At 42.5% G+C, this 19,868-nt stretch overlaps 1 protein-coding gene across 1 annotated transcript; it reads right to left on the reverse strand.

Annotated features, from left to right (window-relative positions):
- Positions 1-17,020: 17,020 nt before the first annotated feature.
- On the reverse strand, positions 17,021-19,448 carry LOC114316707 (glutamate receptor 1.2-like). Its single transcript, XM_028263391.2, has 3 exons — positions 18,477-19,448; positions 17,884-18,124; positions 17,021-17,358 (listed from the first exon to the last, which is right to left on the reverse strand). Exons 1-3 carry the CDS (start codon positions 19,446-19,448, stop codon positions 17,021-17,023), a joined length of 1,551 nt encoding a protein of 516 aa, XP_028119192.2.
- Positions 19,449-19,868: the final 420 nt, after the last annotated feature.

Below are 19,868 nucleotides of genomic sequence, written 5' to 3' on the forward strand. Positions count from 1 at the left end.
AATTTGAAGTGTTTTATGGCTAGATTTCAGAATGAAGTTGCCTACATATCCCAAACATGGGAATCAAGCCTTATGTAGTTCGGGGTGAGGTATACTCGGGTATTTAACCTCTCCTTTTGCGCTCTAACTTTTGCCAAGGCCACCCTTCCAGGTTTTCAACATTGCGAGCTTTGTTTTTCTTTTCTTTTCATTTCTTTTTCATTTCATTTTTTTTCTTTGTTCAGAATTTTTCATTTTCTTCACTTTTCTTTTTCTCTTTTTTTTTGTTCTTTTCTTTTTTTTTCTTGCTCTAACTTTTGCCTAGGTCACCCTTCTGGGTTTTTGGCCCAACGAGCCTCTCCAGGGTAAAAGTATAGCTTGGTCCCTGTCAAATGATTTTGAGATCTCGAAGCCATCTGAATCCAGGAGAGTGGTCGTTGTTCGCTGACGATGTAAAAGTCCATCCGATAGGGGCTGAATTGCTCCCAGTGGTGTGGATAGGAACTTGGTTGTCCTTCAGCAAAAACTCTCTTCTTTCCTCCCTTCTGGGATTTGGCATTCTTGCCAGTCTTCGTTATCTTGAGAAATGTCCCATTTTTGACTCTTCGAGTGCATCTGACATTTTTGCCGCCCCTAGTTCGAGGGGTGCTTCTGATCTACCTTCGCAAGCTTCCTTTTGACGACGTCTGACCTTCTTGATCTGATTTTCTTGTCCCTAGTTCGAAGGGCTGCCTCGAATCTGGCCGCACAGGCCTCACACCATGATTGACCTTTGAACATTCTGAATCCAAGTTCAAGGTTTGAAAGCAAAAGGGGTCGAGTCTCGAGGCTAAGAGCGATCCCAGGCTACACAATCTCAAGAGTGATTCCACACAGGTCTTCGTAGGACTGCGCAAAATATTTTTTGAAATCTTTTAAGAAAGCGACAAATCACTTGCGCTGAGGACAGTGTAGAACCAATCTGAATCAAGCCAGGATCGTTCTTAGTACTCATATTAACAAACATGATTTCATTCATTAAGGGCTTAGCACGCCTCTCTTTCTCTCAATTGATCAAATTTTGCAAAACCCAAGGAATTCTTTCCTCTTCGTTTTCATCACAATGTTCAAAAAGGTTTTGAAAAACTTGGGTTGATGTAATGACTTAAAGGCACAGAAAAGCAGGTGAAAAACACTGCCGTTTCATTCAAGTTTGCTAGCACAACAAGCTCAAAGCAGAAACAAGCACAAAAGCCACAGCTGTTTGAATTAGATCTTCTGGTGTAACTGGCTCCCCGGCAGAAACAGACTCAAAAGAAAGCGAAAAGATAAACACAAAACAAAATAGTGATATCCGAGGTAACGCCCCTGGGATCACCTGACTCGAACAAAACAGGACTGACTCGATACAACAAGACAGACCCAACTGACTCAGTATGAAAAGACTGACTCTATACAACGGGACAGACTCTAAACAACATAACAAAGCTGACTCAATGCTCAAGTCAGAAAGTACAAAAACCAGCATTCACAAATGCTCAAAACAATGCGTGCCATACGCCACATCTGGAGTAAACTGAGTGCTGCCCGCAGGTGGTTCATTCCCCGATCACATATTCGTACTATCCCCCAAGTTCACTGATCCAGTGGCGATAGACTTTGCTGAGCTGGTGTGGCAATGACCTTGTTGTCAAACAGATCTTGTACATCATGGTGAAGACGAAAGCAACTGTCAGTGTCATGACCGATTTGTTGATGGTAGGCACAGTATTTAGTCTGGTCATGCTTTGGAGGGATAGGATCGGGTAGAGGCTGTTGTTCCAACGATTTCAGATATCCTTTCCGGAGTAAGACCTCTAGAGCCTTTGACAAAGGCATATAAAGTGGGGGTAAAAACCCTCTTAACTCGAGGTGGATATTTGGTTTTTTGTGAGCTACTTCCGGACGCACCGGTGAATGGGGTAGCTGTTTTTGATGCGGTGGTGGCGACCATGCCCACTTCAGAAGATCTTGCAGTTGTATCACCACTGGTGATCGCGTTCAAACTGCAGGAAAACGCCCTCCTGGGCTGCTCCTTCTCCTGGTCAATGAGGCCCCGCTTCATAGCGTCCTCGATCTGTACCCCAATCTCATGTAGATCTGCAAAGGTGGAGAGGGGGAGAACGATCATCTTCTGCATGAGCTTGGGCTGGAGGTTGTGCACAACCATCCGAATCTGATCTTTGTCGACAGGCCTGATGGTCATCATTGAGGCCTTAGCCTTCCACCGGGATACAAAATCGGAGAAACTCTCCTTCGGCTCTTACCTAGTGGTCTCAAGATCACGGGTTGTAATCTCAATCTGCGTGTTATAGAAGTATTGAGCTATGAAGGCCTCAGCCATCTCCTCCCAATTCCTCTTGACGGAGTCCTCCAGTTTTGCATACCAAATAGCCTCTACACTCGACAGGGTCCGGCCAAACAAGGAAAGCTTTTGTAATCTGGAGAGGCCCATCGGCCTTAGTATGTCTGAGCCGCAGATGCACCATAGGATCTCCAGACTCGTCAAAGTGGTCTATGTGTGGCATCTTAAATCGGTCCGGCAGCATCACGGCCGAGTTGGTGTACCCATCCTTAATATTCGGAATAGACTTCACACCCTGAGACTTCTTGAACAGCTTTTCGAGCTTGCTCATTTTCAATGCTGTGGGGTCCACCTCAAACTCAAAGCGAGAATCTGGTAGGTTGGTCTGCACTTTGGATAGCTGGGGTAGGATCGAGGGCGGAGCCAGCCCTATTGGAATGTCCGTATCATCCTGGACGTTAACTGTCTCCCCGAGTATAGGAACTCTTGGTGGGGGAGGAGCCTGGTGTGAAGTAGATGCTCCAGTCTGCTGTTGTAGCCTGATAATTACCTCTGCCTGTTGGGCCATGACCTCAGCCTACTGTTTGGCAAATTCTGCTTGACGAGCAGTGTCCTGCTATATGGTTTTCATACTCTCCTGGAGCTGACGCATCATCTCTTCCACTCCCGCCATACTACCCTGATCTAACTGATCTATTTGTATATCTGTCTCTGTGGTAAAAGCAGATATCTCAACCTAACTGCACACAGGTGAGATGGATAATGACTGCTGATTCGAAGACTGTTGAACTGATGATCTGTGCTTGACTATCCTTTTTACCTTGCCTTTGGCAAAGGAACACTGATTTGTCCTTGAACTGAATCTCTGACCTGACAAAGTCTATCAGCACAAGTCCAACGTACCGGGAGATATTGGAGCCTTCTGAAGCTATGGTTCCAAGACTACCCCTAGCAAAAGAGAAAATAGGCAGCATCTCAGCCTAATTTCACCAGAACAGGTATGGGCATAGCTGAATGATTGCACTCTCTATTGGATTCTGCCTGTAAACTGATACTCTCAGGTAAAACTGATTCCCCCAAAATACTGATGCCCTCAGGCCTGATACCCAGACTTGCAAACTGATACGTGCATTCCTGTAGAGACGCACTCTAAAAGCACATAGCAAGCAAATGAGAGCCAAAACACCCCTATGTTGGGGTAGGGTTTCCCTGTCCTATTTTTTCAGGAGCTAGGGTTTTACTATGCACACAATGGTTTCAAACAACCTATAATCGGGTAAGCAACCTGTCCTAGTTTGGGATAGTCACTATGGATTCCGATATGCACTAGGTCGAATAGTTAAAAGGATGCCCCGGTAAAAATCGAGATTTTGTGTTCCCATCGTAGCAGAGCTCGTAACCGGTCAGCCTTATGGCACGCTTCTCAAAGCGAGCCTTCGGCAAACTGCTCAGGAATAGCAGATGGCGAACACGGTGTCCTAGGCGCACCAATACAAATGCAATGCAAAGAAACACATAAGTATAGTCAAAACGAGATATCATGAGTTCAAGTCAAGTTCTCTAACTCCCCAGCAGAGTCACTAGAAACTGTAGATGCGCCCGGACATCCCGGGAAAATCCCGTTTTGTTCATTGGGCTCACTACAGTTCAGATTCAAATGCCACGGTTCTGAATCTAATCTCGCAAAGTGCAATGCAAGATCGATAAATCACCAAAGAGTCCAAATCCGGCAAATCGTTTTGAAAAATTAATTTTTAGAAAGAAGTGCCAAACATGGACTGGTTTGCCAGATATAGAGTCGCCACCTAAATATTTTATTTTTAGAAAATTTAAGAAACCCTGACTCGTGCCTAAGGCCACGTGTCCGTCATCACCAAAGTTACCTCAGCTCGGGAACTTGGGTACGAGAGGGGAAGGTCATGCAATGAGCACCCCCGCTCGCCCGATCAAAGATCGGCCTTTACTAACATGATATCTTGTTTTGAAAACATATGTGCTCTTATTTCGGTTATTAATCCTAGAATTACTATGTGATGCGCACAATATACAAGTATAGACTGGATCGCCTAAGTTGGAACAAAACATCTCATGTTTGTTTTTGAAAGCAGTTTGCTACTCGCAAGTAGGCTAAAATGTGGATTTTGCCACCTTCAAGTGGGCTTAGAAAACATAGTGATTTGCTACTCTCAAGTGGGCTTAAAACTCCCAATCAATGAATTGTTCTAATTCAAGTAATCCAACCTTTACCCACATGCATTCAGGCAGTTATATCACATAAGCAGTTAGCCTCATGGGAAGCATGCTATCATGGCAGTCACTCACACACATGTAAGGATGCTAAAGCATAAACACTTATCGAGTACTTCGAGCCAAAACAAAAGCTATGTTAGAAATCAATGCATGATCCTAGTTATGTCAAGAATGCCTAATGCAACACATACAAAATGCAACTAAGATAGGCTCGGCTATTCTAAAATGTCATGTGAAATGCAATTTGATACATGTATTCAAATAGGAATTGAAATACAATGCAGTTAGCATGATGCGCCGAGCCCGGTGCATGCAAGACAAATGAATGGATGCAAACATACGAGCATAAGGATGCTAATTGAAACATGCCCTAAAACTAACCATCGTAAGCTGGTAAATAAAAGGGAGAAACAAATGGGGGTTGGAAGACATGCATCACGCACACGCACACTTATTTACAACAGTTGTGCCCTCTCGACGTAGGGTCTGAATGAATAATACAGAATTGACTAGCTAATCTAAGCTAATCTAATTAAACTAGTTATTACACAACAGAATGAATAACAAGCTACAGCTAATTATTACACAACTCTAACTAATTAACAAATTAACTAAGTTAGCAATTAAATAAGCGTATAAACTATATGATGTAGGCTGCCTCAGCTCTGCTTTGGATGACAAAGGATGCATGCATGCTCGAGTCACCTAGTTCGGAAATCCCTTGCGACGCCCCGATTTGCCTCTGTTTGCAATTGATCTTAGAACACTGCACAAAGCTCCAGAAGGCTGAAACTCCACCAAGGGAACCTGTGAGAAGGCTGCCGACCAGATATTGGCCTTGGAGACCATCGGCCAACCACCTTTTGTGGTTAAAATCAGAAAAAGTGGTCGGCCAGCCACTTTATCTGGTCGGTCGACCAGTTTTTGCTGCTGGTTTCTGGTTTTTTGCAACAGAGGGCAAGAAAGGGGCATGGCAAAGTATTTGCAACACATGTATGCGCGACCACCCTCCCTATCATTACATAAGCTCAAAGGAGTGTAGGTCTCGACCCTCGGGCCACCAATCATGCATCTCGATGCATGATGGTCGAGGGGCCGAATTGCGCAACTCGATATGGAATGAATGCACATACAAACACCTAAAGCCTAGAACTCCGTCATGTATAGTCAAGAGTGTCGGTGACCGGGAATCGAGGTATGTTTCATCACTTCGAGTATGAAACGTGCCTCGTTTTCTGTGTTTGGACTAATGCCTATTCCAAACACAATGTATCAACACATGGCATGCACAATGTGTAGACACCCCATTTTTGACCGTCCTCAAGACTTGGATGTCATCGTTTGAACACTTGATGATCATCCATGATCGTGTTCGTTTTGAGTTCTCAAAGGTCTCGGCTACGCGCCTCGCCTCAAGATCTCTCAACTTATCTGTTTTGTGCTTGGTCATGAACCAAACACTTGTGTTTTTGCTGCTAAGGGTAGGGAATGGCTTGTTGGCCATCCCCACACCTCACCGGCCATGGCTTGAGGCCACCGACCCTGTTTTATTGCTACCAGCCAAAGGTATTGGCCGGTCGGCATTGTTTTTGGCTGGCCGACCATTGTTTTGGTCAATCGGCCACTTTTTCTGGCCGAGACCTTTTCTTTGCCTTTTTCAGGCATTATGCATACCAGCTGTGCCAGCTGGTAAGCACAGACCTTGCCCTCCCTACACGTGTATGGAGGATTTGCACCCTTGTTTTAAACTTCTTGAGGAAGCTTGAACCTTTTGAACCCTTGTTTTAGCTTCTTGAGGAAGCTTGAACCTTTTAAACTTTTGTTTTAGCTTCTTGAGGAAGCTTGAACCTTTTGAACCTTTGTTTTAGCTTCTTGAGGAAGCTTGAAACTCTTGAACCTTTTACTCTAGCTTCTCTAAGAAGTTTGAACCTTTGCTCTAGCTTCTCCAAGAAGCTTGACCCTTTTTTTTAGCTTCTCCAAGAAGCTTGAACCTTTTGACCCTTTTTAGCTTCTCCAAGAAGCTTGACCTTTTTTTTAGCTGCTCCAAGAGGCTTGACCCTTTTTAGCTTCTCCAAGAAGCTTGACCCTTTTTAGCTTCTCCTAGAAGCTTGACCCTTTTTTTTTTGGCTTCTTAAAGAAGCTTGACCCTTTGCTCCAAGCTTCTAAGAGAAGCTTGAACCTTTCTTAGCTTCTTGAGGAAGCTTGACCCCTTTGCTCTAGCTTCCTCAAGAAGCTTGACCCTTTTTGCTTTAGCTTCTAAGAGAAGCTTGGCCCTTTTGCTCAAGTTTCTAAGAGAAGCTTGGACCTTTGTTCTTCTATAAGAGAAACCCTCTCCCTCATTAGCAAAGGTTTAGATTTTTTGACCAAGGCAGACATACACCTATCTCCATACATCTCTCTATTTTGGTCCCAAAAGTGCTAGGTTCTTGGCCCCTTTGCACTACACCTCTTAGCCTAACCTCTCCATCATCCATCTAAGCACCTTGGAGCTTATTTTCAGAGGTTGAGAAGCCACTTTCTTGGTCCAGAAGCTGCTGTCTTTATTGGCTACAAGGGTAACTCTCTTATCCCCCTTTTGGTCCTTATTTTGCTTCATATCTTAGCTATATTTGCAAGCATATTTGGGCTTTGGCATAAACTGAAAAAATTCTTATTTTGAGCTTCTTAACAAGTTTGTTTAAGGTCATTTTTCCGTTGGGGGTCATCTACCCCCTTGCATGCTTGTTTTCATCTTGTTTTGAGCCATGCACTAAGGCCTTTTTTATTGTGCTTTGTTTGGCCTTTTAGCCACTGAAATCCAGTGGATTTTCAGTGGCTAGCATGCTGTTTTGACCATCAAAATCAGAGAGGGGTGACCCTCTCACCCCTTGTCTTGTTTACTAGCTTTCTTGGCCTTACAAAGGAGCCCCTATTTGCATGTTTTCAAGCCATGTTTCAGGCCATTTTTGATGAGTTTTAGGACCTGCATGAGCTCTGTCCAGAGCTGTTTTTGCCATATTAGGTGTCCCTCTTATATGTGTAGAGTAACCTTCTTCATGGCCTTTCAAAGGAGCCTTTACTTGCATGCTTCCTAGCCTCATTTCAGGCCCTTTTCAGTGAGTTTTAGGGCCTTCATAACCTCTTTCTAGAGGTGGTTTTGTTATATTGAATGTCCATCTTGCATGTGTAGAACAACCCCTTGCATGACCTATCAAAGTAGCACTTCATTCTAACATGTGTTGACTGAGTTTCAGTGGATTTTTGGTCATATTTTGACATGCCATGATTCTGTTTTTGACTGATTTGGTGACTCCTCATGCGCTTCATATGGTTGTAGTGTAAATCATGGTTCACTAGCTTGTATTGCATGATATTTTGGCCTCCTTTCCTAGCATATTTTGGCCATGATCCAAACTAATTTTATTCATATTTTAGGCTTCCTTAGCTCTATTTGAAGTATTTTGGGTCGTGCATGCATTGTTGTATATGGTCATAGTTCAATCAAGCTTACTAGCTTTGCATATCGGGCCCACTAGCATGCATTGTTTGGGCCCTTGACATGTTTTGGCATCATTATGCATCATATTTTAGAGCTTATATGTATGCCATATTGTCATGTTTTCCACTCTTTAAATGCGTTCGAGAGTTGTGTATGAATGCCTCATTTTTGGGTTGTTGCATGAGTTTCATTTCCATGCATTTTGAGCCATCATTTTAGACCATTTTCCCGCTATTTAGGGTCTGCATAGGGACTGTTTGGGGGTGGTTTGGTCATTTGAGCATTGTTTTGCATACCTCTAGTGTAACGCACTAAACTAGTTTCGGTATTTGGGCCATCTAGCATGCATTGTGTGAGGTGTTTGCATGTTTTGGGACCATCTTGTATGTCATTTCAGAGCTGGAAAATATGTGATTGTATGCCATATTTCATCATTGCCATGCTTTGGTAGAATTGCATTTGGTGCCTTAGGTTTGGTCTCTTGTAATTGTACATGTGTGCATGCATTTTGTTGCCTCATTTTCATCCTATTGGCCACTGATTTTGGCATGCTTGAGAGCTACCCATGTTAGTGTAAGTCCATCTCACCATGTTGTTACATGCTTGTTTCATTTTGCATGTTGTTGCATGCTATACATGTCCACATGTTTAAGTTGTATGCCTATTGCATATTGCATGTTAATATGCTCATGTTGCATTAGATTTGTTGCATACTTGAGTTATTTGCATGCTTGCTTGCTTGCCTAGGTTGCATTGCATTGTGTGTGTATCTCTTACCTCTTGATCAATCATGATAGAGGTTGGGGCCCTTTATGTGTTTTGTACATTTCATTCCATATTGAGTTGCACACTTGCCTTCTTTGGCCATCATGCATTGAAATGCGTGATTGATGGTCCGAGGGTCGAAAACCATACTCCTTTGAGTCTTAAACATGATAAGGAGGGTGGTTGTGCAAACATTGCTTTGAAAATGCATTGCCATGCTCTGTTTGCCTTCTGTTGCAGCAAAACAGGATTCTGCAGGAAGAGATGGCCGGTCGGCCATCTTCAGTGCCGGCTGGCTATGCATTGTTGGCCAAGAGCCTCACACATGGTCGATGACCAGTTTCTCATGGCCGGTGGCCTTGCCTTTTGGCCGGTGACCTTCCACAGTGCTGAGAAGGTGGTTCAGAAACATCCTGGAGACTTGTGCAGTTTTCAGAAGTGCAGAGCAGTGTAAACAGAGGCAACATGAGTATGGCGATGGATTTCCGAGCGAAACCGAACATGCATGCATTCATCCCTCTTCCCGAAGCCTCTTTACTGCTTTCTTAGCTTAATTAATTCATTTAATTAGTTAAGTGTTGTGTAATAATTAATTAGCTTGTTAGTTAGTTAATTTGTATTATTCTTTCGATCCCTCCGAGAGAGGGCAAATTGTGTAATAAGCGTGCGCGTGTGTGATGCATGTCTTCCAACCCTACGTCTTTCTCTCTTTTATTTAACCGCTTACAATGGTTAGTTTTAGGGCACGTTTCAATTAGCATACTGTAGACGTCCCCGAACATCCCGGGAGGGAATCCCCGTTTTGTTCATTTGGGCTCACTACAGTTCAGGACTCAAATTGTCACGGTTATTAATCTGATCTTGCAAAGTGCAATGCAAGACTGATAAATCACCAAAGAGTCCAAATCTGGCAAATCATTTTTGAAAACAGATTTTTTAGAAAGAAGTGCCAAACATGGACTGCTTTGCCAGATACAGAGTCACCACCTAAATATTTTTTTATGGGAGAATTTAGGAAACCCTGACTCGTTTGCCTAAGGTCACGTGTTCGTCATCACCAAAGTTGCCTTGGCTCGGGAACTTGGGTACGATTGGGGAAGGTCAGCTATGAGCACCCCCGCTCGCCCGATCAAAGATCGGCCTTTACTAACCATGATATCATGTTTTGAAAACGTTACGTGTTCTTAATCCGATTAATTAGCTAATCTTACTATGTGATGCGCACAACACAAAAGTATAGACTAGATCGCCTAATTTAGAACAAAACATCGCATATCCATTGTTTGGAAATGATTTGAGGTTTGCTACTCGCAAGTAGGCTAAAATACAGATTTTGATGAATTATTTCAATTCAAACAATCCAACCTTCACCCACAGGCATTCAGGCAGTAAATCAACTAAGCGGCTAGCCTCATGGCAAGTACGCTTTCATGTTAACATTCACACTCATGCGAGATGCTAAAGCATAAACACTCACCTAGTACTCCAAGCCAAATCAAGGAACATGTTAGTAATCAAATGTATGATCAAAGTCCATGTTAAGATGGCTAATGCATCGCAGGCAAAATGCGGCTAGAATAAGCTCGGCTAATCTATGGATGGCATGTGAAATGCAACAGATAACATGTATTCAAGTTAGATTTGAAATACTATGCAGTTAGTATGATGCGCCGAGCCCGGTGCATGCAATACTGATGAATGAATGCACACATGCATAGCATAAGGATGCTAATAAAAGTATGCCCTAATACTAACCATCAAAGCAGGTAAGTAAAAGGCAGAAAGAAGTGGGGGTTGGAAGACATGCATCACACACACGTACGCTTATTACACAATTCGCCCTCTCTCGGAGGGACCAAAAGAATAATACAAATTTAACTAACTAACAAGCTAATTAAATAGTTACAGACCACTTAACTAGTTAAGCAAATAAACTAAGCTAATAAAGCAGTAAAACAGCCTCGGGAAGAGGGTCCAATGCATGCGTGCTCGGCTTCGCTCGAAAATCCACCACCATGCACAAGCTGCCTCTGTTTACCCTGCTCTGCTCCTCTGAAAATTGTGCAAGTCTCAATGATGCTCCAGAATCACTTCCTGATCACTGTGGAAGGTCACCGACCAAGAGGAAACACCACCGGCCAGGGGAAACTGGTCATCGACCATTGGTATGGCTCTCGGCCAAATATGTTTAGTCGGCCGGCACTCAATATGGTCGGTCGACCATATCTTCCTGCAGAATCCTGTTTTGACAGCAGCAGAGGGCAAACTAGGCATGACAATGCATTTTAAAGCAAATGTTTGCACAACCAACCTCCCCATCATGCTGTGAATTCAAGGGAGTGTGGCCCTCGACCCTCGGACCACCAATCACGTATTTCAATGCACGATGGTCCGAGGTGTCAAGTTGTGCATTTTGATGTCAAATGAAATGCACACAAACACCTAAGGGGCCCAACCTCTATCATGGTAATTCAAGAGGCAAGGCATGCATGCCAAATGCAAGCTAAGCATGCAAGCTAAGCATGTAATATGAACATGAGGGCAAACATGCACACATGCAAGCAGGTAACAACATATCAATGGAAAAACATGCAACATGTTAGGCAACTAAAAGAGAGAATGCATGCCAAATGCATTATAACCTAAGCATGCAACAACATGCCATATAGCTCAAGCAATGTAACAAAATGCAATATAGCTAAGCATGTATCAATAATGCAAGCAATGAGCATGCAAAACACTATGCAACCAAAACATGCAAGCATGAAGCAATGTAACAACATTTGAACAACATGCAAACGGTGGACTTAAACTAATATGGACAAGCCTCAGCCATGTCTAAATAAGTAGCCAAAATGCTATGGAAATGAAGGCAAATTTACATACAAACATGCATGCAAACATGGTCCAACACTTAAGCACAAAAAGGGGACTTTTAAGCACACTTAAAAGGAGATGATCATGGACCAATGACAAACATGGCAAACTTTGAAAATCATGTTAAGGATGGTGCCAAACCAACTAAACAAAGCAGTCAAAGCATGCAACCAAGGTCCAAAGCTCAAAGCTATCAAGGGGGGTTAACCCATGGCTATGCCAACCAAGCCTCAAAGGGCTAAAGGGACTCAAAACAACCCCAAGGCAGACCAAAACAAGGTTAAAGATACACCTAGATGGCATCTAAATGACCTAAGTCTAAAGGCATGCATAAAGGTCCAAACATGGAGCATAAAACATAAACCTTTTAAAGCATCAAAGGAGCCATATATGCAAGTATACAAGCATGCTATATGGACTGAAATGACATGATAAGTGGTTCCAAACCACTAAAATAGTGCAAGTAAAGCATGCTAGAGGATCCAATACTCAAAGCCTACAAGCTAGGTTGCATGGTAGCTATACAGAGCAAGTCATGGATGACCCAAATAACCAAAATCAGACCTTAAGAACATCAAAACATGCATAAAAGTTTCACAAAGCTAAGCCAAAATCATGCTAGAAACAAGGCTCAAAGCACAAAGCATGTTAAGGCAATTTCATGGCATTACAAGACAAGTGTGCAAAGCATGCATGGTGTGTCTAAACCAATTTGAAACAGTGCTATATCATGACAAAATAAGCACAAATACTAACTAAGACATGGCCAACATGAACTTACGAAAGGTGTTCACACATGAGGCTAAAATGACAAGTTTTGAAGACAACAAGGAGAGGGGATAGCCCTCTCCTTCTTAGGACCTCAAAACACCATCTTCACCACTGAAATCCCTCTGGATTAGAGGGATTTCAGTGGTGAGGAGGCCAATACAAGGTGGTCCCAGAGCTCACCAAAAATAGCACAAAAAGGAGGCCAAACAAGGCCTAAGGGGGGGTAAACAACCCCAAACACCAAAGCAATCTTAAACAACTATTTTAAGCAAGTAAAATTAGAACTTTTATCAGTTATAGACTAAGCTTAAAAACAGATGCAAGATAGGCAAAAGGATTATGCAAAAATGGGAAATAAAGAGCAAGAATCTCACCCTTGTAGACCACCTTCAAGAACAAGGCTCCAGTAGCCTTTCCAAGCTTAAATCCACTCAAAAACTTCAAGAACAACCCTTTGGCACCTCAGCAACCAAGGCAAGGTGTGATACTAGGTGTCCTAGTGCAAAACTAAGAACAAATACACCTTATACACACACAAGAGTGAAATAAAAGGAGATATAGAGATAGAGAGATACAAATCCTAAACCCTAATCTCAGACCCTCTCTGGAACTTTTCGGAAGCTTTGAGGAGGGAGGAGAAGCCCTCCTTTTATAGAGATTCACTCTTGCAAAGCTTACAAAATAAGCTAAGCAAGAGGGAAATCCCTCCATACACGTGTATGGAGGGGGGTGCATTGTGGATACCAGCTATCACAGCTGACATAAAATATCTGCCAAAAGCAGATGAACAGTGATCGGCCAGCCAAAAATGACAAATTGACCAAAACAATGGTCGGCCGACCATAAATAGTGCCAGTCGGCCATAACCAATGGCCGGTAGCAACAAAACAGGGCTGGTGGCCTCAAGCCATGGCCGGTGAGGTGTGGGGATGGCCAACAAGCCATTTCCCACCCTCAGAAGCAAAAACACAAGTGTTTGGTGCAAAACCAACCACAAAACAGGCAAGTCAAGAGGTCTTGAGGCAAGGCGCGTGGCCGAGACCTCCGAGAACTCAGGACGAACACAAACATGAATAATCATCGAGTGTTCAAACGATGACGTCCAAGTCTTGAGGATGGAAAAAAATGGAGCGTCTACACATACTTATGATAGCATGTTTGCACACATTCATTCGTATTGCATACACTGGGCTCGGCGCATCATACTAACTACATAGTATTTCAAATTCCAAGTTGAATACGTGTATCGAGTTGTTGCATTTCACATGCCATCCTTAGATTGGCCGAGCCTATTCTAGTTGCATTTTGCATGTGTTGCATTAGACATCTTAACATGAACTAGGATCATGCATGATTACTAACTAGTTTCTTGTTTTGGCTCGGAGTACACTGTGAGTATTTATGCTTTAGCATCTTGCATGTATGTGAGTTTTGCCATGATAGCATGCTTACTATGAGGCTATTTGCGTATGTGATGTAACTACCTGAATGCCTGTGGGTGAAGGTTGGATTGCTTGAATTGGGACAATTCATTGAAATTCATATTTTAGTCTACTTGCGAGTAGCAAAACTCAAACCGTTTTTCTGAAAAAATGGATATGCGATGCTTTGTTCCAAATTAGGCGATCTAGTCTATACTTGTGTGTTATGCGCATCACATAGTAATTCTAGCTAATTAATCGGAATAAGAATGCATGTGTTTTCAAAAACGAGATATCATGTTTAGTAGTGGCCGATCTTTGATCGGGCGAGCGAGGGTGCTCATAGTTGACCTTCCCCAATCGTACCCAAGTTCCCGAGCCGAGGCAACTTTGGTGATGACAGACATGTGGCCTTAGGCAATGAGTTAGGGTTTCTTAAATTTCCCAAAAATAAAACATTTAGGTGGCGACTCCGTATCTGGCAAAGCAGTCCATGTTTGGCACTTCTTTTTAAAAATCTATTTTTCAAAACGATTTGCCGGATTTGGACTCTGTGGTGATTTATCAATCTCACATCGCACATTGTGAGATCAGATTAAGAACTGTGACTATTTGAGTCTGAAATGTAGCATGAGGCCCACGGGCGCGTCTACACAATGCGACTCAATCATGTAACTTAATCCAATACAACTTAGACATGCAAACGTGGAAAGGGGTAAACATGTGAACATGCAATTAGCATACACAATGCTATGAATTACATGGCATACACAATGCCCATGACGCTTGCACACACAATGCACATGGTAACTAACATACATAATGCGATGAAAATGGCATGCACAAGTGTAATGATCAATCATGCAACAACATGGCATACTCAATGCTATGAACCACGTGGCATACTCAATACACAATGGACTTAAACCAAGATGGATAGGCCTCAACCATGTCCAAATTAGTGGCCAATGGTGATGAAATCAAGGCAACAAAACACATACAAGCATGCACAATGCAAGGGCCCAAGCTTAAGGCAACAAAACACATACAAGCATGCACAATGCAAGGGCCCAAGCTTAAGGCACAAAACACAACTTTCCAAAAGCATTGAAAGGATGCAACATGGAGTATAATGGCATATGTTCCAGCACTGAAATGGCATGCAAGATGACTTAGAATCATGCAAAACAACTCATGTAATGCATGTTGAAATGCTTAAGCATCAAAAGGTAGTGAAGCATATTACACTACAAGCATGCATGGCAAGCATCATTTAACCAAGGGGCCTCAAAATCGAGCTAAGACAGCCCAAAATATGAACAAAATCATGTTGGAGCATGGCCAAAATATACTAGAATGACGAGCCAAAACATCATGCATTCAAAGCTAGTGAACAAGATTTACACTACAAGCATATGATGCATGCAGGAGGCTATTAAACCAGCCATAAACATAGCCATGACATGCCAAATGATGACAAAAAACCCACTGAAATGGAGCTGGTACATGCTAGATTGACATGCTACTTTGATGAGCCACAAATGGGATTACACTACACATATGAGAAGCATGCCAAGGGTGACCAAACCAACCATGGACAGAGTCTAGGAAGGCCCTAAAAGTCACCAAAAAGTGCCTGAACCAAGTCTTGAAAGTATGAAGATGTATGCTCCTTTGATAGGCCAAAAATGCAAGCAAACAAAACAAGAAGAGAGGGGATCATCCCCCTCTAATTTGAGGCCTCAAAACCACATGCCTACCACTAAAAATCCACTGGATTTCAGTGGCTAGGAGTCCAAGCAAGGACTAGCTCAAAGGCCTTAAGGCATGGCACAAAACAAGGCTAAACAAAGCATGCAAGAGGGTAGAAGACCCTTAACACCCAAGAGGCCTTAAACAAACATCACAAGCACCTTAAAAAAAGACTTTTTTCAATTGGAAGATAAGCCCAAATAAGCATGCAAATGGGACCAAGAGAGCAACCAAAACAAAGCCTAAAAGGGAGAAAAGAGGTTACCCTTGAAGCACTGCAACAACAGCTTCTTTCTCAGCCAAAAAAATAGCCTTTTAACCCCCAAATATGTCCTCCAAGAACCTTAGCTCAATGATGGGGGTGTGTGGTTAAGAGTTGTGGTGCAAAAGTGAGGAACAACCCACTTTTTAGGCCTCAAATATAGAGATAAAGAGGGAGATATATGCTTGTGCCTTAGGAAATTTTCTGAACCTCGTTCAAGGAGAGGGAGAGCCTCTCTTATAAAAGAAACAAAGGGTTCAAGCTTCTTGGAGAAGCTAAACTTGGATGCAATCCCTCCATACACGTGTATGGAGGATACAATCTATGCCCTCCAGCTGGCATAGCTGGCATCCATTTAGTCAGACAAAACAGGAGGAAACCTGCCGACCAGAAAAGGTGGTCAGCCTGTTACTTTTAGTGGTCGGCCGACCACCCAAAGTGGTTTTCCAAAAAAAAAAGTTGTCGGCTAGGGTAGTTGGTGGTCTCCACACTGAAAGCATGCCAATGGTGGGGTGGGAAACCAGAAAATGTGGCCCAAAGACCAAGAAAACCAGTTTCTCGACCAGAAAATCGACTGGCGGGGAGAAAAGTGGTTTCCAAGGAGAAAGCTGGTCTCCCACCCTTGGACCACCTTCCAAACAAGGAAAACAAGGTTTGTGCCAAGAACGAACCAACAGGGATGCAAAACGAGAGTTCGAGAGGCAAGATGCGCGGCCGGAGGCCTCGAAAACTGGCTGTTGAGCACAAAAAGTGGCGTATGACCACAAAAGTGGTCTCCCGAGCCACAGTGTCCCCCTAGAGAGAGGAAACGATGTGTGTTCCAAAAACCGTGCCAAACGGAGAATGTTAAGCGGTCCCGAGCCGAGGCGCACGGCCGACGGCTTCGAAAACCGGAAACTAGTCTCCAAATGGGAACAGTAGCCTACGACCACTGAGAGATGGTCTACAAGACCTCTTCCTCCCTCCGGGAAGAGAAAACAAGACTTGGTCCGCGGATCGAGTCAAGGCACAAAGGGTCCCGAGGTTTGGAGGCGAGGCTCTCAGCCAAGAACTCCGAAACCTCGAAACGAGCACAACATGCGCAATCACTGAGTGCTCAATTGATGACGTTTGAGTCTTAAGGTCAGTAAAAAATGGGGTGTCTACACATAGGTACCAGGATACTTGGCGAGGAAGATCTTGAGGTATGGGATCTCATCAATAATAGCAGCAACACTTCCACTGGATAATGCATCAGCATATTCTTCATATGAATTATATAATTTAAGCCTAGAGTCCGTGAAGTTCAAGTTTCTAACTATGACTCCTTGTACAAAAGACTTTTTTGGGAACCCTATATAATCCCCATTTGACGCCAATTGAATCTGTTGAACAGTCAACAGTGAAGTCAAGGTCGCTGTGTAGCTTAAAGTCAATATAAGCACCACGAACAGCCAAACAATCACTACAAACGTTGATAAGTTACTGAACAACCTCTCTCCTACAACATCCAATGCCATAAAAAATAAAAAATAAAAAATCATAACATGTCAGTTAAGTGATTTTTGAGGATTGCAAATACAATTTATATCTAGCCTACTCCTAAGAGTATGAGAAAGAAGAGCTGCTAAGCAGAGAGGGCAAGACTAATGAAGCTCATCAACGCCTTTGACGAGGTTTGAATCCCCAAACTCTCTCATATGAGAGTAATGGGGAGGCGCCAAAGGGCTAAAAGGCCTTTGTGTCACTCAAGTAAGTCTTAAATCTGCTCTACTTTGATAACATTTAGTTAAGAAAATTCAGTTGCTATACAAAAAGTGATCAGGTTTAATTATCTTGTATATGTGGGTTTAGTGTCTACATGTACCAGGGGTTAGCCTCAATACCCTTGTTATTAAAATAAATAAATAAAAAAAAGGTGATCTGGTTTTGGGGAAGAGAAATGGGACAAAAAGCTTATTATGGGCAAAAACAAGGGTTGAAAAGGAGAACTAGAAGACAGTCCAAATTTGCTGAGCTCGTGAACCTTGGAATTCTTCATTTATGGGATTTTCAATGATCCATACCACAAAGCCTGTTAGGATAAAGAAACCAGCACTTGTTAGCCATAGATCTGAATCAAGTGGCTTCAAGAAGATCCACATGTTCTTCTTCATGTCAACTCGAGCTACTCTTCCAATGCCTATGTCGGTGTAAGTCAATGTAAAGTCGACATATAAAGATCTATTGGTTGTGATAGTGACATCCCCCAGAACAACATCATATTTCTAATCTATCCATAGAGCAACACAAAACAAATGTTTCATGAAAATGCAAGTTTTTTCTTATAAATTAATCATAGATGTTTTACTTTGGAACTATTGATCAGTGTGATATCAGCAATGCTATGTATCCAGAAAATTGCATTGAATTTGGAATATGTAGAGCAGATTCATTCTGAGTGTGGCATATTCAAACACTGGGTACTTTTCTGAATATTTTTTTTCTTCTAGATAGTTGATTGCCCAAAAAAGTTTCTAGGCACACGTTCAAATTCTGGGTACTTCTCTGGATATCATTTTTGGTATGATATTTGATTACATTTGAAACAAAATGTACCTGAAGATAGACCTAATATACAAGATCATTGTATATTCCTGCAGTCTCTCCATTGGCATCTTCAAATGGGATAAATTCATAAGGCAACTCATATTTTAAGGCTTCAATGGCAGCATTGAATACATCTACACAAAAGCCAGTGACAGTGGTTGCATTGGTTTGAGGATTGCGTTCTACATTTACCAATTCCTTGTACCTTGATTTAGGAGGAACACCAATTCTAAGCTTTTTTCCACTCTTTCTCACCAACCAACCTTTTGGAGTGGTTGTAGAACTGCCCGGCCATAGAATGGCTTCAAGACTGTTGTTGGATGGGTACATTTGCTTTTTAATTCCATCTGTTGGTGTCCAAAACCCAACTCTTCTTTCATCTTTGTCGATCACATTCACTACTTCAAGGGCCTTGGAAATTAATCTCCCATTCAAGAGTTGAAACTCGCCACTTAAACCCGCAAATCTACTTTGTAATATTTCTTTTAGAAGCATTGACCCACTTTGAGAGGCTTCAATGTTGGGCAAGTCCATCAAGTTTGGCCCCATGCCACGTTGGTGAGAGTCTCTTGTACTGGGACTGCTATTTTTCACCTTCTCAACTGCCCTTGCTAGTGCCCAAGTTGCATCATATGCCCATATACCAAACGCATTCAACTCTGCCACTTCAAAACTTGAGTTTTGAATGTGAAATTCCCTTCTCCATCTTACAGTGAAATTATGGAGCTCGCTTGACACTGGAATGTAAGACTTGAAACCCAATCCTCCTTGCATTGACTCAATGGAAAAAGAGTCCATGGTATGCAGCAGGTTCATGGTTTTAGCAGTTACAATCCAAGCATGCCCTTCATCCATCATTCCTAACCTTTTCACATTTAGAAAAAGCCGAGAAGTGATAGGAGGTGACATATGGACAATGTATACTGTTGTCTGCATAGTCTTGAGCTTGTGAAGCTCTTCAAGAATTTGATCATTAGTGGCTGAGGAAGAAATGGAACTCATGTATGAAATGTGCATACTGGTCTCTTCGAAGGTATTAACTAAAAGTGGGAGAATTTCCCTCCCACAATCAGTGTCCTCATGAACAAGGATGACATTCCTCTATCCAAATGATCCTACAATGTCTACAATGCCTTTGAATTCAATGATTTCATCTGGTTTTATTTGAACAGAATAAGGATAATGGGTGGAGTAAGGACTTGTTGCAAAAGAAGTGATAGGCATTTTAGCTTTGTCTCCTAATAAGGCCCAAAGTTTATCTTCAAGAGAGGTCTCAGGGCCTATGATTATTGCTTGCACCTTGATGTTCTCTATTAGATCAAGAGCTGCAAAAGGCAAAGCAAAAACCTGAATCAGAAATATCTGAACTGTGAATGTAATCACAATCGTTCTTCATTAATTGAAGCTTTATATGGGGTATTG

Source organism: Camellia sinensis, chromosome 14 (genome assembly GCF_055761805.1).
Source record: "Camellia sinensis isolate YWXY chromosome 14, ASM5576180v1, whole genome shotgun sequence".
Lineage (NCBI taxonomy): Eukaryota > Viridiplantae > Streptophyta > Magnoliopsida > Ericales > Theaceae > Camellia > Camellia sinensis.

Coding starts and splice junctions, on each gene's coding strand:
- LOC114316707 (XM_028263391.2), bottom strand. CDS start 19,448: ATGAGTTCCATTTCTTCCTCAGCCACTAATGATCAAATTCTTGAAGAG. Junction 18,125..18,476: donor CAGGAATATACAATGATCTT/GTATATTAGGTC, acceptor TGGATAGATTAG/AAATATGATGTTGTTCTGGG. Junction 17,359..17,883: donor CATAAATGAAGAATTCCAAG/GTTCACGAGCTC, acceptor TGGATGTTGTAG/GAGAGAGGTTGTTCAGTAAC.